This window comes from Aquila chrysaetos, chromosome 8, assembly GCF_900496995.4.
Source record: "Aquila chrysaetos chrysaetos chromosome 8, bAquChr1.4, whole genome shotgun sequence".
Classification (NCBI taxonomy): Eukaryota; Metazoa; Chordata; class Aves; order Accipitriformes; family Accipitridae; genus Aquila; species Aquila chrysaetos.
This window is the reverse complement of record NC_044011.1, coordinates 7,799,248-7,812,097: the sequence shown is the minus strand read 5'-3', so window position 1 is coordinate 7,812,097 and position 12,850 is coordinate 7,799,248. Positions and strand designations below refer to the sequence as shown.

The 12,850-nt window shown below is 50.0% G+C and overlaps 1 protein-coding gene across 1 annotated transcript; it reads right to left on the bottom strand.

Moving 5' to 3' along the window:
- Window positions 1-9,492: 9,492 nt before the first annotated feature.
- Window positions 9,493-10,772, bottom strand: PRR18 (proline rich 18). Its single transcript, XM_030023687.2, has 2 exons — window positions 9,812-10,772; window positions 9,493-9,727 (listed from the first exon to the last, which is right to left on the bottom strand). Exon 1 carries the CDS (start codon window positions 10,677-10,679, stop codon window positions 9,837-9,839), a length of 843 nt encoding a protein of 280 aa, XP_029879547.1. The 5' UTR covers window positions 10,680-10,772; the 3' UTR covers window positions 9,493-9,727; window positions 9,812-9,836.
- Between the last annotated feature and the right edge of the window lie 2,078 nt (window positions 10,773-12,850).

Genomic DNA, 12,850 nt, shown 5'->3' with positions numbered 1-12,850 from the left:
GCAACTGTTCAAACTGTGAAAAGATCTTTATTTGTTCCCTTCCCACACACAGACTCACCGGCAGATGAAACACAAGAAAGCCCCCATTAGTATGCTCAGGAGGCGAAAGCTCGGGTTTGCCAGCCTTTTACCAGGCAGCACGGCCAACACCAACCAGAACACGTCAACGTGCTGCCCAACAGGCTGCATAATTAGGAGGGTTCTGGCATTTTCCAGTTGCCGGTGCAGGGAGCTGTTGTAAAACCCATCACAGCTAGGCATAACGAACTCTGAGGAATGCAACAGGGCTGCAGGAGGAAGAGCAAATCCTAAGCTGTAAGTGATGCCAAGATCACTTAGAAAAAGCCGATGTGAGCACATAAATAAGGGAGGATGTATGAATTACTTCATGCTTAACTTTTGCGTGCGTGACCCCACAACCGTGGTGTGCATGCGTGTGTGACTTCCTCGGGCACTCTTTTCAAAGAGGAAAAAGTGAGTGCCAACCTTCCTCCTCCTTTCTCAACAAAATGGCACCACGCGCGCCGCCTCGCCTGCCCCACCGGCTGGGTGCCGCACGCGTGGGACTCTCTGGGTGCCAGCACAGAGCTGAGCGAAGGAAGCGGCTCTGTCTGTAGAGCCGGTCTGTCACCCGCTACCTGAGTCAACAGAGAGCCGGGACAGTCCGTTTACTCCGGGGTTTCACAGGGGTTTGCCAGCACTCTCAACTCCGTCTCCACTGAGTGACGGTCTCCGGCTAGCACTCCTCCTGGTTGAATCTTTCCATCCCTTCAGCCTGGCTCTGACCTGAATCTGTATCATTTTCCCAGGCATCTGCAGACAGATCACTTTCCCCAGATCTGTTGCCTCCAGCTCTTGTCCTTGTTGTGTTTTAACCCCAACCAGAGGCATGAGAGGCTGGCAGAAAGCACTTGGTGGTGTAGGAAAAGCTGTTCCTGCAGCCACTTCCCACCTCCCCGTCCCACGAGGCAGCTGTGGCTGCTAGCAAAGTTCTGCTCCATGCTTCAAGCCCTCATTTTAAACACACTTCAGGCTGAAAAAGCCTTCAGGGGGGAAAAAAAAAACCAAAACCAAACCACAACTTTCAAATTAATAAGGCCTTTGAGTGTGCAGAGTAACAGATTTCCTTTTAAGCCATCATTTGATCAAATACAGAAAACTTTTTTTTTTTTTAAAAAAAAGCTGTTATTGGACACAGAAATGCCACAAGTTAAATGTCAAATTCTTTCTGCAAAGCACAGAGAATTTAAGTCACACTAGTAAGTTATGCTAGTAACTGAAGCACTGAAATGGGTGCACTTTTTTAGACTTCTCAAATTTTACTCTTGAGAGTAATTGAACTATTTCTTTTCTCACTGAATTTTCAAAGATACTTATTTTTACCGGATGCACACACCCGGAACAGAATTTCATCCCCTCTGGAGGTGGTTTAATGGTTAAAAAAATAGCACCAGGATCTAGAAGACATCATGCAGTCCCAAATACACCAAATATTTTACCCACTTACACCTTAATCCGGATTAGAGCAGAGCCAGTCAAGGCTGCAGTACAATTATTTGGCAATAGCCACAGCCAACTGCCATGCCAGAAATGTATTAGGCAGAAGAAAAGAGCGAGCTGTTCATCTCATGTAAATTTAATGTCAGAATATATTATCTGTGACTGCACTTCACAACTCAGCATGGCTTTGTGCAGAAGATAAAACGCTCTGATTTACAACATTATAAATGTTTGCTAAATGCCTTAATTGCCCTCTCTTCTTTCAAAGTGGCACTTTATTATCAGCTTACAGTGTGCTGTGTAAGGCAGATCATTTTTTCCAAATTCCTTACTGACACCTTAAAAAAAAAAAAATCTGTATTTTACTAATATTCCTTTGAATAAGAAGAGTGTCTGCTCTACCTCGGCATCCAGTGATGAACAGCCGCATTCAGCTCCTCGTTACTATGGCAATATTACGTAGGAGGTACAGAAACAGACTGATGCTTTTATCTTCTCCCTTTGTACTTAGAATATACTCTCTTCCCCCCCCTTTATTTTTGAACAAAACAGCCACAAAGGGGGATGGTGACTCATTCAGAGAATCAAAACAAAGGTTATTATTGTTGTTATATTAACTCAGGATAAATTGCAGGGCTATGAATGAGATAAAAACACCAAAGACATTAAATATGATCTCACAAACGAAGCATTTTCTTTCTTTTCATTAAAAAAAATAATGAAGTGTTAGTGACCCATTCTGCCTGCTTCCCAAGCAAAACTGAACCCCTTTGCTGTTTAGCAGGACCCAGGCAACGGTGAAAGCAAGGATCACTCACACGACTTGCCGTTTCCCCTGGGAATAACCAGAACAGTCAATGTAGGCACATTTGTGAGTGTCACGTGGGATGAAATCCCACTTTTTATGTGACCCCATCGAAGAGGCAATAGAAATAGGCTGCTGCGTGACTACTAACACCACCTCCTCTGTATTCATTTGCTTCTAACTAGCAGCGGTTTAAGCCCCCCCACCCAAAAAAAGTGGGACGCAGAGTAAACTCTTCAGGTGGTCAATGCAATACAAAGAAAGTATTCAGTCCTGCTGGGTGCAATCAAGATTTACAGCAAAACATCGCGTTTGCATCTATTGACTCGGCCGCTTGCAGAAGCTCTCCCTGGTTGTATCGCTCAAAGCAAACCAGATGAGCAAAGGTCTCCAGCCCAGGCCAGCCCAGCTCACTGGATGCAACGGCGCAGGGAGCCAGCCCGTTAAGCAGCTCAGCCAGCCGAGCCGAGGAGGGAGCTTTGCCACAGCTGGGCACCAGCCAGTGGTGGCACAGCTGTCTGCAGCCAGGTTTGCTGTGCTCCTCCTCTTCTGCTTACCATCTGTACTCATCCACCAGAGGTTAGCGATACAGCTATTGCCTGCATGTTTCTTTCAGATTCATCATTCTGAAGTTAGGAAAAAGGAAAGAATGGCATTTTTTTTTTTTTTTCCTCCAAAAAAATCAACTCTTCAAACTCAAGAAAGGTACGTTTTAGGATTTCTAACTTGATAGACTACATTTCTTCATTTGCTCATTCAGACGAGAGCACCATTTGGCAGATGACTTCTTGTAGACCATGGTTTTATTTACATTTCAGTACTGCCCTAGACAATCCATTTTTCTTTCTTCTTTGCCCCAGGTAGCCTGTCGTTTTGACAGCTACACATTCTTAATGTATGTTCCTGTGGCTTTCAGCATTTTTTAAATAACTTGCCAGTGGAGGTGGAGATTCCCGATTACCAGATTTAAGCCTGTGGGCCATTGGTTTACTCTTTCAGAAATGTCATTAAACCCTGAGAAGTAACCTGCAGATTCCAAGTAATCCACAAATTGCAGGATTTTTAACTCCTGCTGGTACACAAACCAGAGTTTATTTTGCCATATTGCTGTAAATAAATGCAGGGAAAAAAAAAAAAAAACACCCAGAAACTGATTAATCTTAACTTTGAAGCAAGGGATTTCCCATGGGCAGCAGAGAGCAGCACTATAGAGACACATATTTCATAAGAACTCCAGAAAAAGAAAATAAAAAAGACACTGCCAGGATGACCCATAACAAGATTAGCAATAGGGATGTGAATGCCATACCTTGTGCAATAAGCTTTCCCAAACATGCCAGGAACCAAAAACCAGTCCAAAAGTCATTGTAAGCATCGACATGAATTCAGTAGTTGCTATTTCACAGTAATTCCCCGCCACGATATTGCCAGTTTTAAATTCAAGATATCATGGTGATCACTAACAGTATCTGGGTCAGACTGCTTCCCGTTTTGACAGAAGCTTATTGTAATCTCAGCGGGAAAAATTAAGAAACCATGAGATTGAAAGCGGTGGATTAATATTTTCCTTCTATTTGTAATTTAAAGGAATCACTTGCTAATGCCATCTTGTGCATTATCCTCCAGATACATCTGCCAAGCCAAATTATTTCTACCCTAAGATGACCTGCACAAAGTCTACACACAACGTTTTCCTCAAAGTTAAAAGCAGCTCAGTTACTACCTATGACTTGAAAAAAATTCATTCTCCGTAGAACAAATGGTTGAATACAGTGGCCAATATACAAAATACCTTCATAACAAGTACTTAACACCAGGGCATCACAGTATTCCTTTTTAATGATGTTTGTGCAGAGCGTGCCTGTCCCGAGCAGAGATTTCAGTCATCACAAACTGATGTGGAGGAGGTATGTTAACGTGCAAGACAGCCCGCTTGGTTAGGGTTGTGAAATTCACCCTCAAGATGTCTTCGGCACTTCTCACGGTGGTAAAAAAAGAAATCCTAATGACACATAGCCCTGCACAACAGCCTCCCAGAAACATTTATTCGACTGTTTGCTCTTTTTCTCTTTGCTTTGAAACTTTGTACTGCAGGGGTGCCCGGTGCCGGGCACCCCGCTCTCCGCGGTAACAACTCTTTTCCTGTTAATTGCCATCAGGTGCCTTTTCTTGAGAATTTTGCCTTTATTTGTTCCTACTTCTGTTCTAGTCCTAAAAAGTTTCTGTTTTTAATTTAAAGCATTGAGAGTTTTGTCACTTAGTGTTCTTTCCAGCCAGGTTTCGCTCTTTCCAGCCAGGTTTCGCTCTTCAGAAAATGCCCTGGCAAAGAAAACGCTGCAAATCCTTTCCCATCCCGCACTACATGACTTACCTGACGGGCTTTTGGCACTACACTGACGGGTGGAACTCAAGCAGCCAAGTGAATGTTAAGAAAACGTTGGAATACCACAAATTACTACAATTTGCTTTCTTCTGTGCTAATCGCTGAGAAGCTAATAGCTTCCATGCTAATTTATTTTTATGCTTAATTAGGAACTTTTTTTCCTTTTCATTCAAAGCTCAGCTTCTACCTGCACTCAGAAGTGTGATGATGACAGGAAAGATGATGAAACTATTATGTTCCTTCAGCAAGAGTGCTGAAAGCTGAACGTCAGTTGACCCTCACTCAACAGTTCATTTAACCACAGTGTAAAACTGATTTGGGGAGCGAAAATCATTCTTAAGGATTTTATTACACCTAACACTTCCATCCAAGATATGAGCCCTCACGGTAAGAATGACCTAAGGTCATTATCTCAAGACACCTTAGTGCGAAACACAGACCGGATGGTTTTGGTGTCTTCAATTTTATAAAAACAAAACAAACAAGAAAACGTTAAGCCATCCCAGAGCTCTCAAGCCTTCATCATACGTTGCAAAAAAGGGAAAAAAAAAATCGACTTAATGCCCTTCCAAAAAACCTTCAACAACTCTTTCAGTAAAATTAAGTGGGGTTAAAAGTCGTTATTTCGTTCTCTATGCACTCATCTTACTGTTGTCACCGGGAACCAGCTTCTTCCTCTGGAAGAAGCCCCTCACCCTCACCACGTCCATTAGCTGGCTTGCTCCCAAAGTTGGGCGACGACCCAGACTAGAGCCCGGCAGCCCCGCTCCAGGCACTCCATGGGTTAGCGTCGCAACGTTCTCCCCGTGTTGTCAGAAGCAGCAAGGGCATCTATGAATAACAAACTACCAGCACGATTTTGAGAGACTAGCGCTTCAGGTTTTGCTCACTGGGAAGGGAAAAGAAGCATTCTGTCTTTCTCGGAGGCCAGGCGCTGCGGGGCAGTTGCTCTGGGGCTGCCCGAGTGGAGCAGGACGGGGAGGTGACCAGCATCACCTCCGGTGCACCAGTGCCGGCTGGGAGCTCGCACGTTGCTGTAACCGGTCGCTGCAAAACGGAGATTTCTCTTTCAGGAAGTATCAAATCCAAACCTTCTCAAAAGCTCTTCCTCTCTTTACAAAACCACCACTTAGGGGAGGCGTTTCTCAAGAGAAAGAACGGAGTGTGCCTTCAAGTACCTCACAAAAACATCCCACAAAACCAAAGAAACACCCCCAAACTGGAAGGAGAGCTGCTGCAACACTACCCCGCGGCTCCTCTCGGCAGAGCAGCCACCAAAGGCCGGGGGGTGTGTGTGTGTCCCGGCTGTGCGGGGACCCCCAGGCAGGGCTGGGAAGGGCAGGCCGGGCTGTTTGGCAGCTCCTAGGGAATACCGCTCGGCTGGGCTTTGCTTCCTTTTGCTTTTCCTTCTGGTGAGGAAGAGCATGAAAGACCGTGAAAGCTGGGTAACAACACGCTCGCCCCTCAACCTTGAGAAGAAAGGAGGTGCTAATTGTGCCAGTGGGGTGGGGAAGCGGAGATTTGGGCTGGAACCCCAGAGCAAACTCAGTGATGCACAGGGCTGGGGCTGTTTGGTTAGAGAAACACGGGCTTCACCTGTGTCTGGCTTCTCTGGGCTTGCTAAAAAAAAAAACCAAACAAACAAAAAAAAAAAAAGGGGAGACACCCAGAATATGTTGGGGTTTGTTTGTTTCTTTCTTTTTCCACCATAAATCATACTGATGCGTTTGGAGGAAGAAGGGAAGCTATCCACCCTGAAGCAAGTATTGATTATTTTAAGCATGCACGGCACCAGCTGCTCATAACTCTCTCTCAGCAGCTGAAAGGGTTATTTATGAGTGGGAGGCTTAGGCTGAGGCACTTTGAAGACGACGAATACACTGTAAAAAGCAAGTATAGCGATTTCCAAGCTGCTTGTTGGTTCTTATGGCAAAAGCAGATCTATGCCACCTGAAAAGTATTCCTGAACGCACCTAATCTCTTCACCAGTACAGAAGAACGGCTCTTACTTACCTCAATACTGGCACTGGGGCATGCAGGCAGCTCGGCAGGCTGAGAATGTGGGGAGCCAACAGCAGCCCCCCCGCACCTTCACTGAGCCCGGGTGCAAGCAGAAGGACGGGAGAGATGCTCTTTCACAGCATCCCGCTTGCATCTTCCCGTCGTGCTAACGGCACCCTGTCCTAAAGCCACGGCTCGGGTGGGGGAGGCCTCAGGTGGACCAGGGACCGCTGGGACGGGGGTGCTGCAGTGGGAAGTTTCGGTTCTCGGTGCTTCAGAGGGCTCTTGCTCTTTCAGCAAGAAAAGGAACCGTGATTAGTTCCTGGTACGATGCCTATTGGCATATAATTACATAATGGATCTTAAACAGCAGGAGCCATGCTGCACAAAGACAAATGCAATGACTTATTTGAGGGTTTTCACTGCCGTCTGAACCTCCACGGGCATTTTTGTCCTTTGAAGCCTGCCACTGGGCTCAAATGTCTATTATACCACATATTAATGAGGTAAATAAGCAGTTTTATTATGTTTAATTTACCTACAATTTTTGGATGCTAAAATCCATCAGTTTTCTTTTTAACTGAAAAAAATACCAAGAGGCAAGCTACATGCAGAATTATCAGAAGTTACTGTTATTATGTAGTAACTTCTGCTGTTCTAATATTGCCTGCAAGATTTATGAGCATTTCAGATGAAAGTATTCAGAGCACTAGGGGCATCATTTATGGTTAAAAGAGAGCAGAAAGGTAGCAAATACTGAAAACAATAAATCTCGACATTTAGTGAAGGAGGTACTGTTCCAAGCAGACATTAGCTATATGACTCCAGAGAGCCTAGTGGCTCTTAACATCCAGCCCAAAATCAGGACTACATATCCTCATCTCAAGACGAGGCCACCTCAGGCCCACTTTCAATTACCACATACGACGACTTGCTTAACGCAAAAGATCTTAGCTGCGTGATCTCTGGGTAGCTTTGTTAAAATTAATTCTTTTGGAAAAAAAAAAAAAAAAAAAAAGAAATCTATTCAGGCAGTTCCTGAGTTTTCAAATTCTTCTTCCTAGTGTACTCTGAGCAGGTTCCTCCTTTGTCAGACTTGGCAGTCCGCCTTCAACCCCCCCCCCCCCCCCCCCAAGTCATGCTGTATTTGCTGCTGTTGTGCATTCAAATTTATTGAATTTCCTGCCGCACTTCAGCCTCTGAACAAAGCAGCTTTCAGCCTCACAAGTAAGCTTTATCATACTTCAGCCCTTAACGAATGAATCACTTTTCGTTGCAACTGGAGATACTGATTATAGTCGATATGAAAGCACGGAGCGGTTTTAAGGAACAACATTTCTAAGGGTCCAGGATGCTCCTTTATAAACTCGCATTCCCAAAAGAGACAGAAGGGGAAAACTCAGCTCCAGCTCAACTACTGCTGTTTCCCTCATTGTTAGAAGAGAGAAAAACCAAACCAAAAGTGGGTCTGACATCAATCCAGCATAAATTAAATTTGGCAGGAAATTGGCAATTGTTAAGACAGACTTGCTTGAAAACGTTACTGAAAATTGATGAATACGGCAGAAGTACATGCAAACTCAGTTAAAACGGTAGGAAGATGCGTGCGTTTCATAGCTAGTGCTACAAATAACTCTCTACATTTGCTTAAATGAAATAGAATTACTCTCCATACCTTCTCATGCCCCATGCTTTTCTTGCTGGCCTTTGAGCGTAGCTATTTCACACCTGTGTTATATTGGTTCGTTATTTTTTCCACAGCTGTATCAATGCATTTAATAAATAAATATTTCCTCAAAGCATCTCTCCCCTGTCATTCCTGAAGTTTCAGGGGGAAAAAGTGTTTGAACAAACCTGGAGCAAGCGGGAATACTGTACAAAACGGAGCACATCACTACGTTGTGCAACTGATCTACAGAAAGGTTTATCTCCCGCGATTTAACGGAACAGTCAACACAGACATCAGTTGGCATAAACCACCGACATCCACGTGAAATGGGTAATTCCCAATGCGCGGCACTAAACTGTATTTTACTCTGCTAAGTAAATTCAACTTAACATGTTCCTACACGCTCCAACGTTCCTTTGCAAAATGTTTACCACGCCACAGTAAACATTTCGGTCTGTCTCGCGTTCCGAGAAGCTGGGTAACACCAACACGAGAGCGGCAGAAAGGGGCCCAGACGGCAGCGGTCAGCCTGCCAAGACTGACCTTCTCCTCTCCCCCAGCCTTTTTTGTACCCCGGCCCCTCCCGCCCCCTCCTCGCCTCTCCCGACCCGCCGAGCTCGGCACCGGGGGTCGCTGACAAAGGCTGCGGCCGCTGCCCCCCCCCGCCTCCACCTCGTAGGCCGGTAGCAGCTGGGGGGGGGGGGGGCACCGCCTGGGACGGGGCTGAGTCCGCGGAGCCCCCGCACAGCCCCGGCTTCGCCTCTCCGCGGCCCCGGGAGCCAACACGGCGTGGTGGCCGTGTCCCCCCCCCTCCCCGAGAGGGGACCCCCCCCCCCAATCCGTTACCGTGCCCGCCGCCGCCGCCGCCCCGGGTCCCTGGTCTGGCTGAGCGCCCGGCGCTGCGCCGGCTCACCGAGGAACCCACCGGCTCAGCGTGCTGTTGGAAGCCGAGCGGGGGGTGCCGGTACCCGCAGCCGCCCGAACCGGGCTAATACTTGGCTCGCACGGGCCCTCGGCACGGCGAGCAGCCCGGCAGCCCTCCCCTGAGGACGCCCGGACAGCGAAGGCGGACGCGGGCGGCGATAAGCAGAGCGGGCACAGCTCAACGCGGAGCTACCGAGGCTCTAAGGCTAGTGCAACGCAACAGCCATTTATTCAAATAAATAAAAATGAGCTTTTATGTACAAATATACAAAATCATTACGCGCATCTTACAAAGTAGTCGAGAGTCTTAAAAAAACCGGGCAGGGGAGGCAGGACGCCCACAGCCGGCCCCTCTCCCTCCCGCCGCCGCTCCTTTGTCCCTCGCCCCAGCGCCGGCCCCTTCCCGGGGACCGGCTCCGGCCCGCGGGCCCCGCCGCCGAGGCCGAGCCCGAGCCCCGCCGTCGCCCGCCGGGTCTCGGGGCAGAAGAGCCGCGGGGAGCGGCCGGCGGCGGCGCCTCCTCCTCCTCCCCGGGCCCCGCTCCGCCGGCGGGGGCTCAGAGGGTGCCCAGGTGCGGCAGCGTCTCCAGCCTGTCGGGGCGGTCTCGGTCGCGGCCGGCCGCGCTCTCCACGCCGCGCAGCCACTCGGTGCACTTCCGCACCAGCCCCTCGTCCACCGCGGCCCCCGCCGCCGCCTCCTCCTCCTCCTCGTACTCCTCGTCGTCGTAGCGGTGCCTGTCGTTGAGCAGCGAGATCTTCAGCAGGGCGCGCAAGTCGCCGCCGCCCGCCCGGCCTCCGCGCCGCGCCGGGGTCGGCCCCGGCCCCGCTCTGCCGCCGGGGGAGGGGGCGGGCTGCCCCCGCTGCCGCTCCAGGCTGCGGCGCTGCAGCACCCGCACGGCCTCAGGCGGCAGGCTCAGCGAGAACCGCGGCGCCGTCTCCCCCGCCGCCCCGCCCAGGCTCTCGCAGGAGCGGCTGCCCGGCCCCGGCGCCCGCGGGCGGCCCCGCGGCTGCGGCGGGGCGGGCTGGGGCCGCGCCCCCCGCTCGGCCGGCGGCCTCCGCGGCGGCTGCCGCTGCAGGGAGGCGCAGGGCCAGGAGCTGGAGAGGGGGCCCGCCCGCTCCGGGGGCGCCGCCCGCGCCTTCCTGGCCGCCCTCTCCTCCGCCGGCCGAGGCGCAGCCTTCTTGGGGGCCGCCGCCGGCGCCTTCTTGGGCTGCGCCCGGGCGGCGCCGGGGGAAGCGGCGGGCGCCGGCAGGATGGGCGGCAGGGAGGCGGCGCGGCCGGGAGCCCCCTCCGGCTCCTCGCCGCGGGCCCAGGCAGCCGCGCTGCGCGGGGCCCCGGCCAGGGCGGCGCATCTCCCCGCGGGCGGACAGGGCCCCGCTGCGCGCCGGGGCTGCAGCCCCATGGCGAGAAGCGGCCGAAGAGCCGGCGGCGGCAGGGCGGGCTCCGCCTGCGCCGGCAGCCGCCGCTTTTCCCCCCGCCCCTCGATAACCCGCCCCCCTTCCCGCCCTTCGCCCGCCCCGGGAACAGCCTTCCGCGGCGCGGGGTGGGCGTGCGGCCGGGGACGGCGGGGGTCCTCCCGGCGCTCCTCGGCTTTGCCGGGCCAGCCGCCCCGCTGGGGTCGGGCCCGCCGCCGGCCCCGGCCCCGGCCCGGCCCGGCCCGCAGCAGAGCCGAAGAGCGGGCACGGCTGGGCTCCCACCCCCTCCCCAGGGCAGGCAGGCTCTGAACTCCTCCCAAAGCCCTCAAGCGTCCAAGGGTGAAAGGGCAGGCTTTTGGCGTCCCGTTAAACCAGCGCCCTCACGCCATCTTCAAAACAGGAACGGTGGTTCGAGCTTCTCGACTACTGGACGTACCGTGAGGAAGGGCAGGCAGACCCGACACGCGTGCCGTCAGCCACGCCGAGACCTAGAGCAGACTTGCACCTACGTGAAATTCCAAAATGCACCAGCCACTCCGAGGACAAGAGCAGCCTGGCTTGGTAACAAAGGGCCTAGGCCAGAGAGCCTTCTTCCTAGCCTCAACTCCTTCTGAGCAACGTGCTTTGCCTCAATCACAACACTCCTGGTTGTTTGGTTTGGGTTTTTTTGAGGAGGAGGAAAGCAGTAATTTCCTAAAGTACCCTGAACACTAATAGAGGTTTAGGGAGGTTTCATGTGGTAGTCGTAAGTAAGCATGTATTTCCTGAGTCCAAGATTACTACCACTCCAAAATTTTGTCTAAAAAGTCATGGCATATAACTGCTATAAATTTTCCTTCAAAGTACTCCTTTAATTAGGGTACCAGAATTTTATCAAAAGATGGGTAGGATAAAAGCAATCCACAGGCATAGAGATCACCACATTTATGGTTTCACACTGTCATAAAAGGATATCGTACAATGAGGTTGCATCAGTTGTGAACTTTTGGAATATTCATACACAGCAAACAAAGATAGGATGTGAAGGAGCAAAAGATACCGACGAAAGAAGGCAGTGTGTGTGCTCTGTATGCAGAGAAAGAAAGTGAATCCTTAAATGTTCAGGAAAGAAAAACAAACAAGAAAGCACATGATGTAACAGACCTAAGTGTATATAAAAGCATACCAGCAGATGGAACTTTTGGACCTCGGTTCTCAAACCTGTTCTATTGATCTAATACCAAGTGTTAACTCATGAGTGTTAACTTTGTTACTTACCATAGCACATAAAAAAAATTAAAAAAACCCAGCGGAATAACTAATACCATTCTAATTAAAGATGACAGTGATGGTGATTGTGTACTGGAACTAGTGGCTGATGGGCAAAGCCAATTCTGGAGCAAACAACTGCCTGGTCCTGAAGCACCAACTGGTGGGATGGGATCTCCCCGGTGCCAGTTACAGTCAGTGCCCCAACGGGAAACAGCCACCGGGGAAGGGGCAGTGACAGTCATTTCCAGGATGACATCCATCACTACCTACACACATACTAGTTCATCCTCAATGCAAACTAAAAACTAAAAGAAACTAGAAATTCACTCAAGGGTCCACCAGCACACCAGGTCTAATGGGCAGAGCTGGAGAGGCTGTCACTACACCAAGTAGTACTAACGAGCCCAAGAGCCTGCTGCTGCAGGGTCAGGACTACCTGGTCCCCTATCACCTGCAGGAAGGATGTCTAGCTGGCAATTTATTGTTACTAATCAGTTAACAGGGGTGGCTTGGTTGGCAGTTTAGCTGCAAAATCATGGAGTCATCCTTTATCCAGCTTCCCCCAAAGATGTTGCTCTTTTGTGCAACATACGCTGAGATTTAACAGGAAGGTACTGCAATTCGCCTCTTCAGCCTGAACCCCAAATACTAAAAGACAGGGTTTTTTCCCCTTCCTGACACTGCAACTCACATCTTTTCAAATCCATTCCCTCTTCTATTTGTGGATCAGTGGGAAAAAAAAAAAATCCAAAACAACTGGGGTTTAGAACACAGCTAATCAAGCACATGCGTGCTAAAAGATGTGCTAAAAGAACCTCCTGTAACATATAGTATCACCCATCAAACATTAAGGATTTAACTTTGCTCCTGAATACCTGAGTAACTCTTAGTTGCAAAAAACTAGAAA

Excerpts from the sequence above, each read along its gene's own strand:
- PRR18 (XM_030023687.2), bottom strand. The coding sequence starts at position 10,679 with ATGGGGCTGCAGCCCCGGCGCGCAGCGGGGCCCTGTCCGCCCGCGGGG.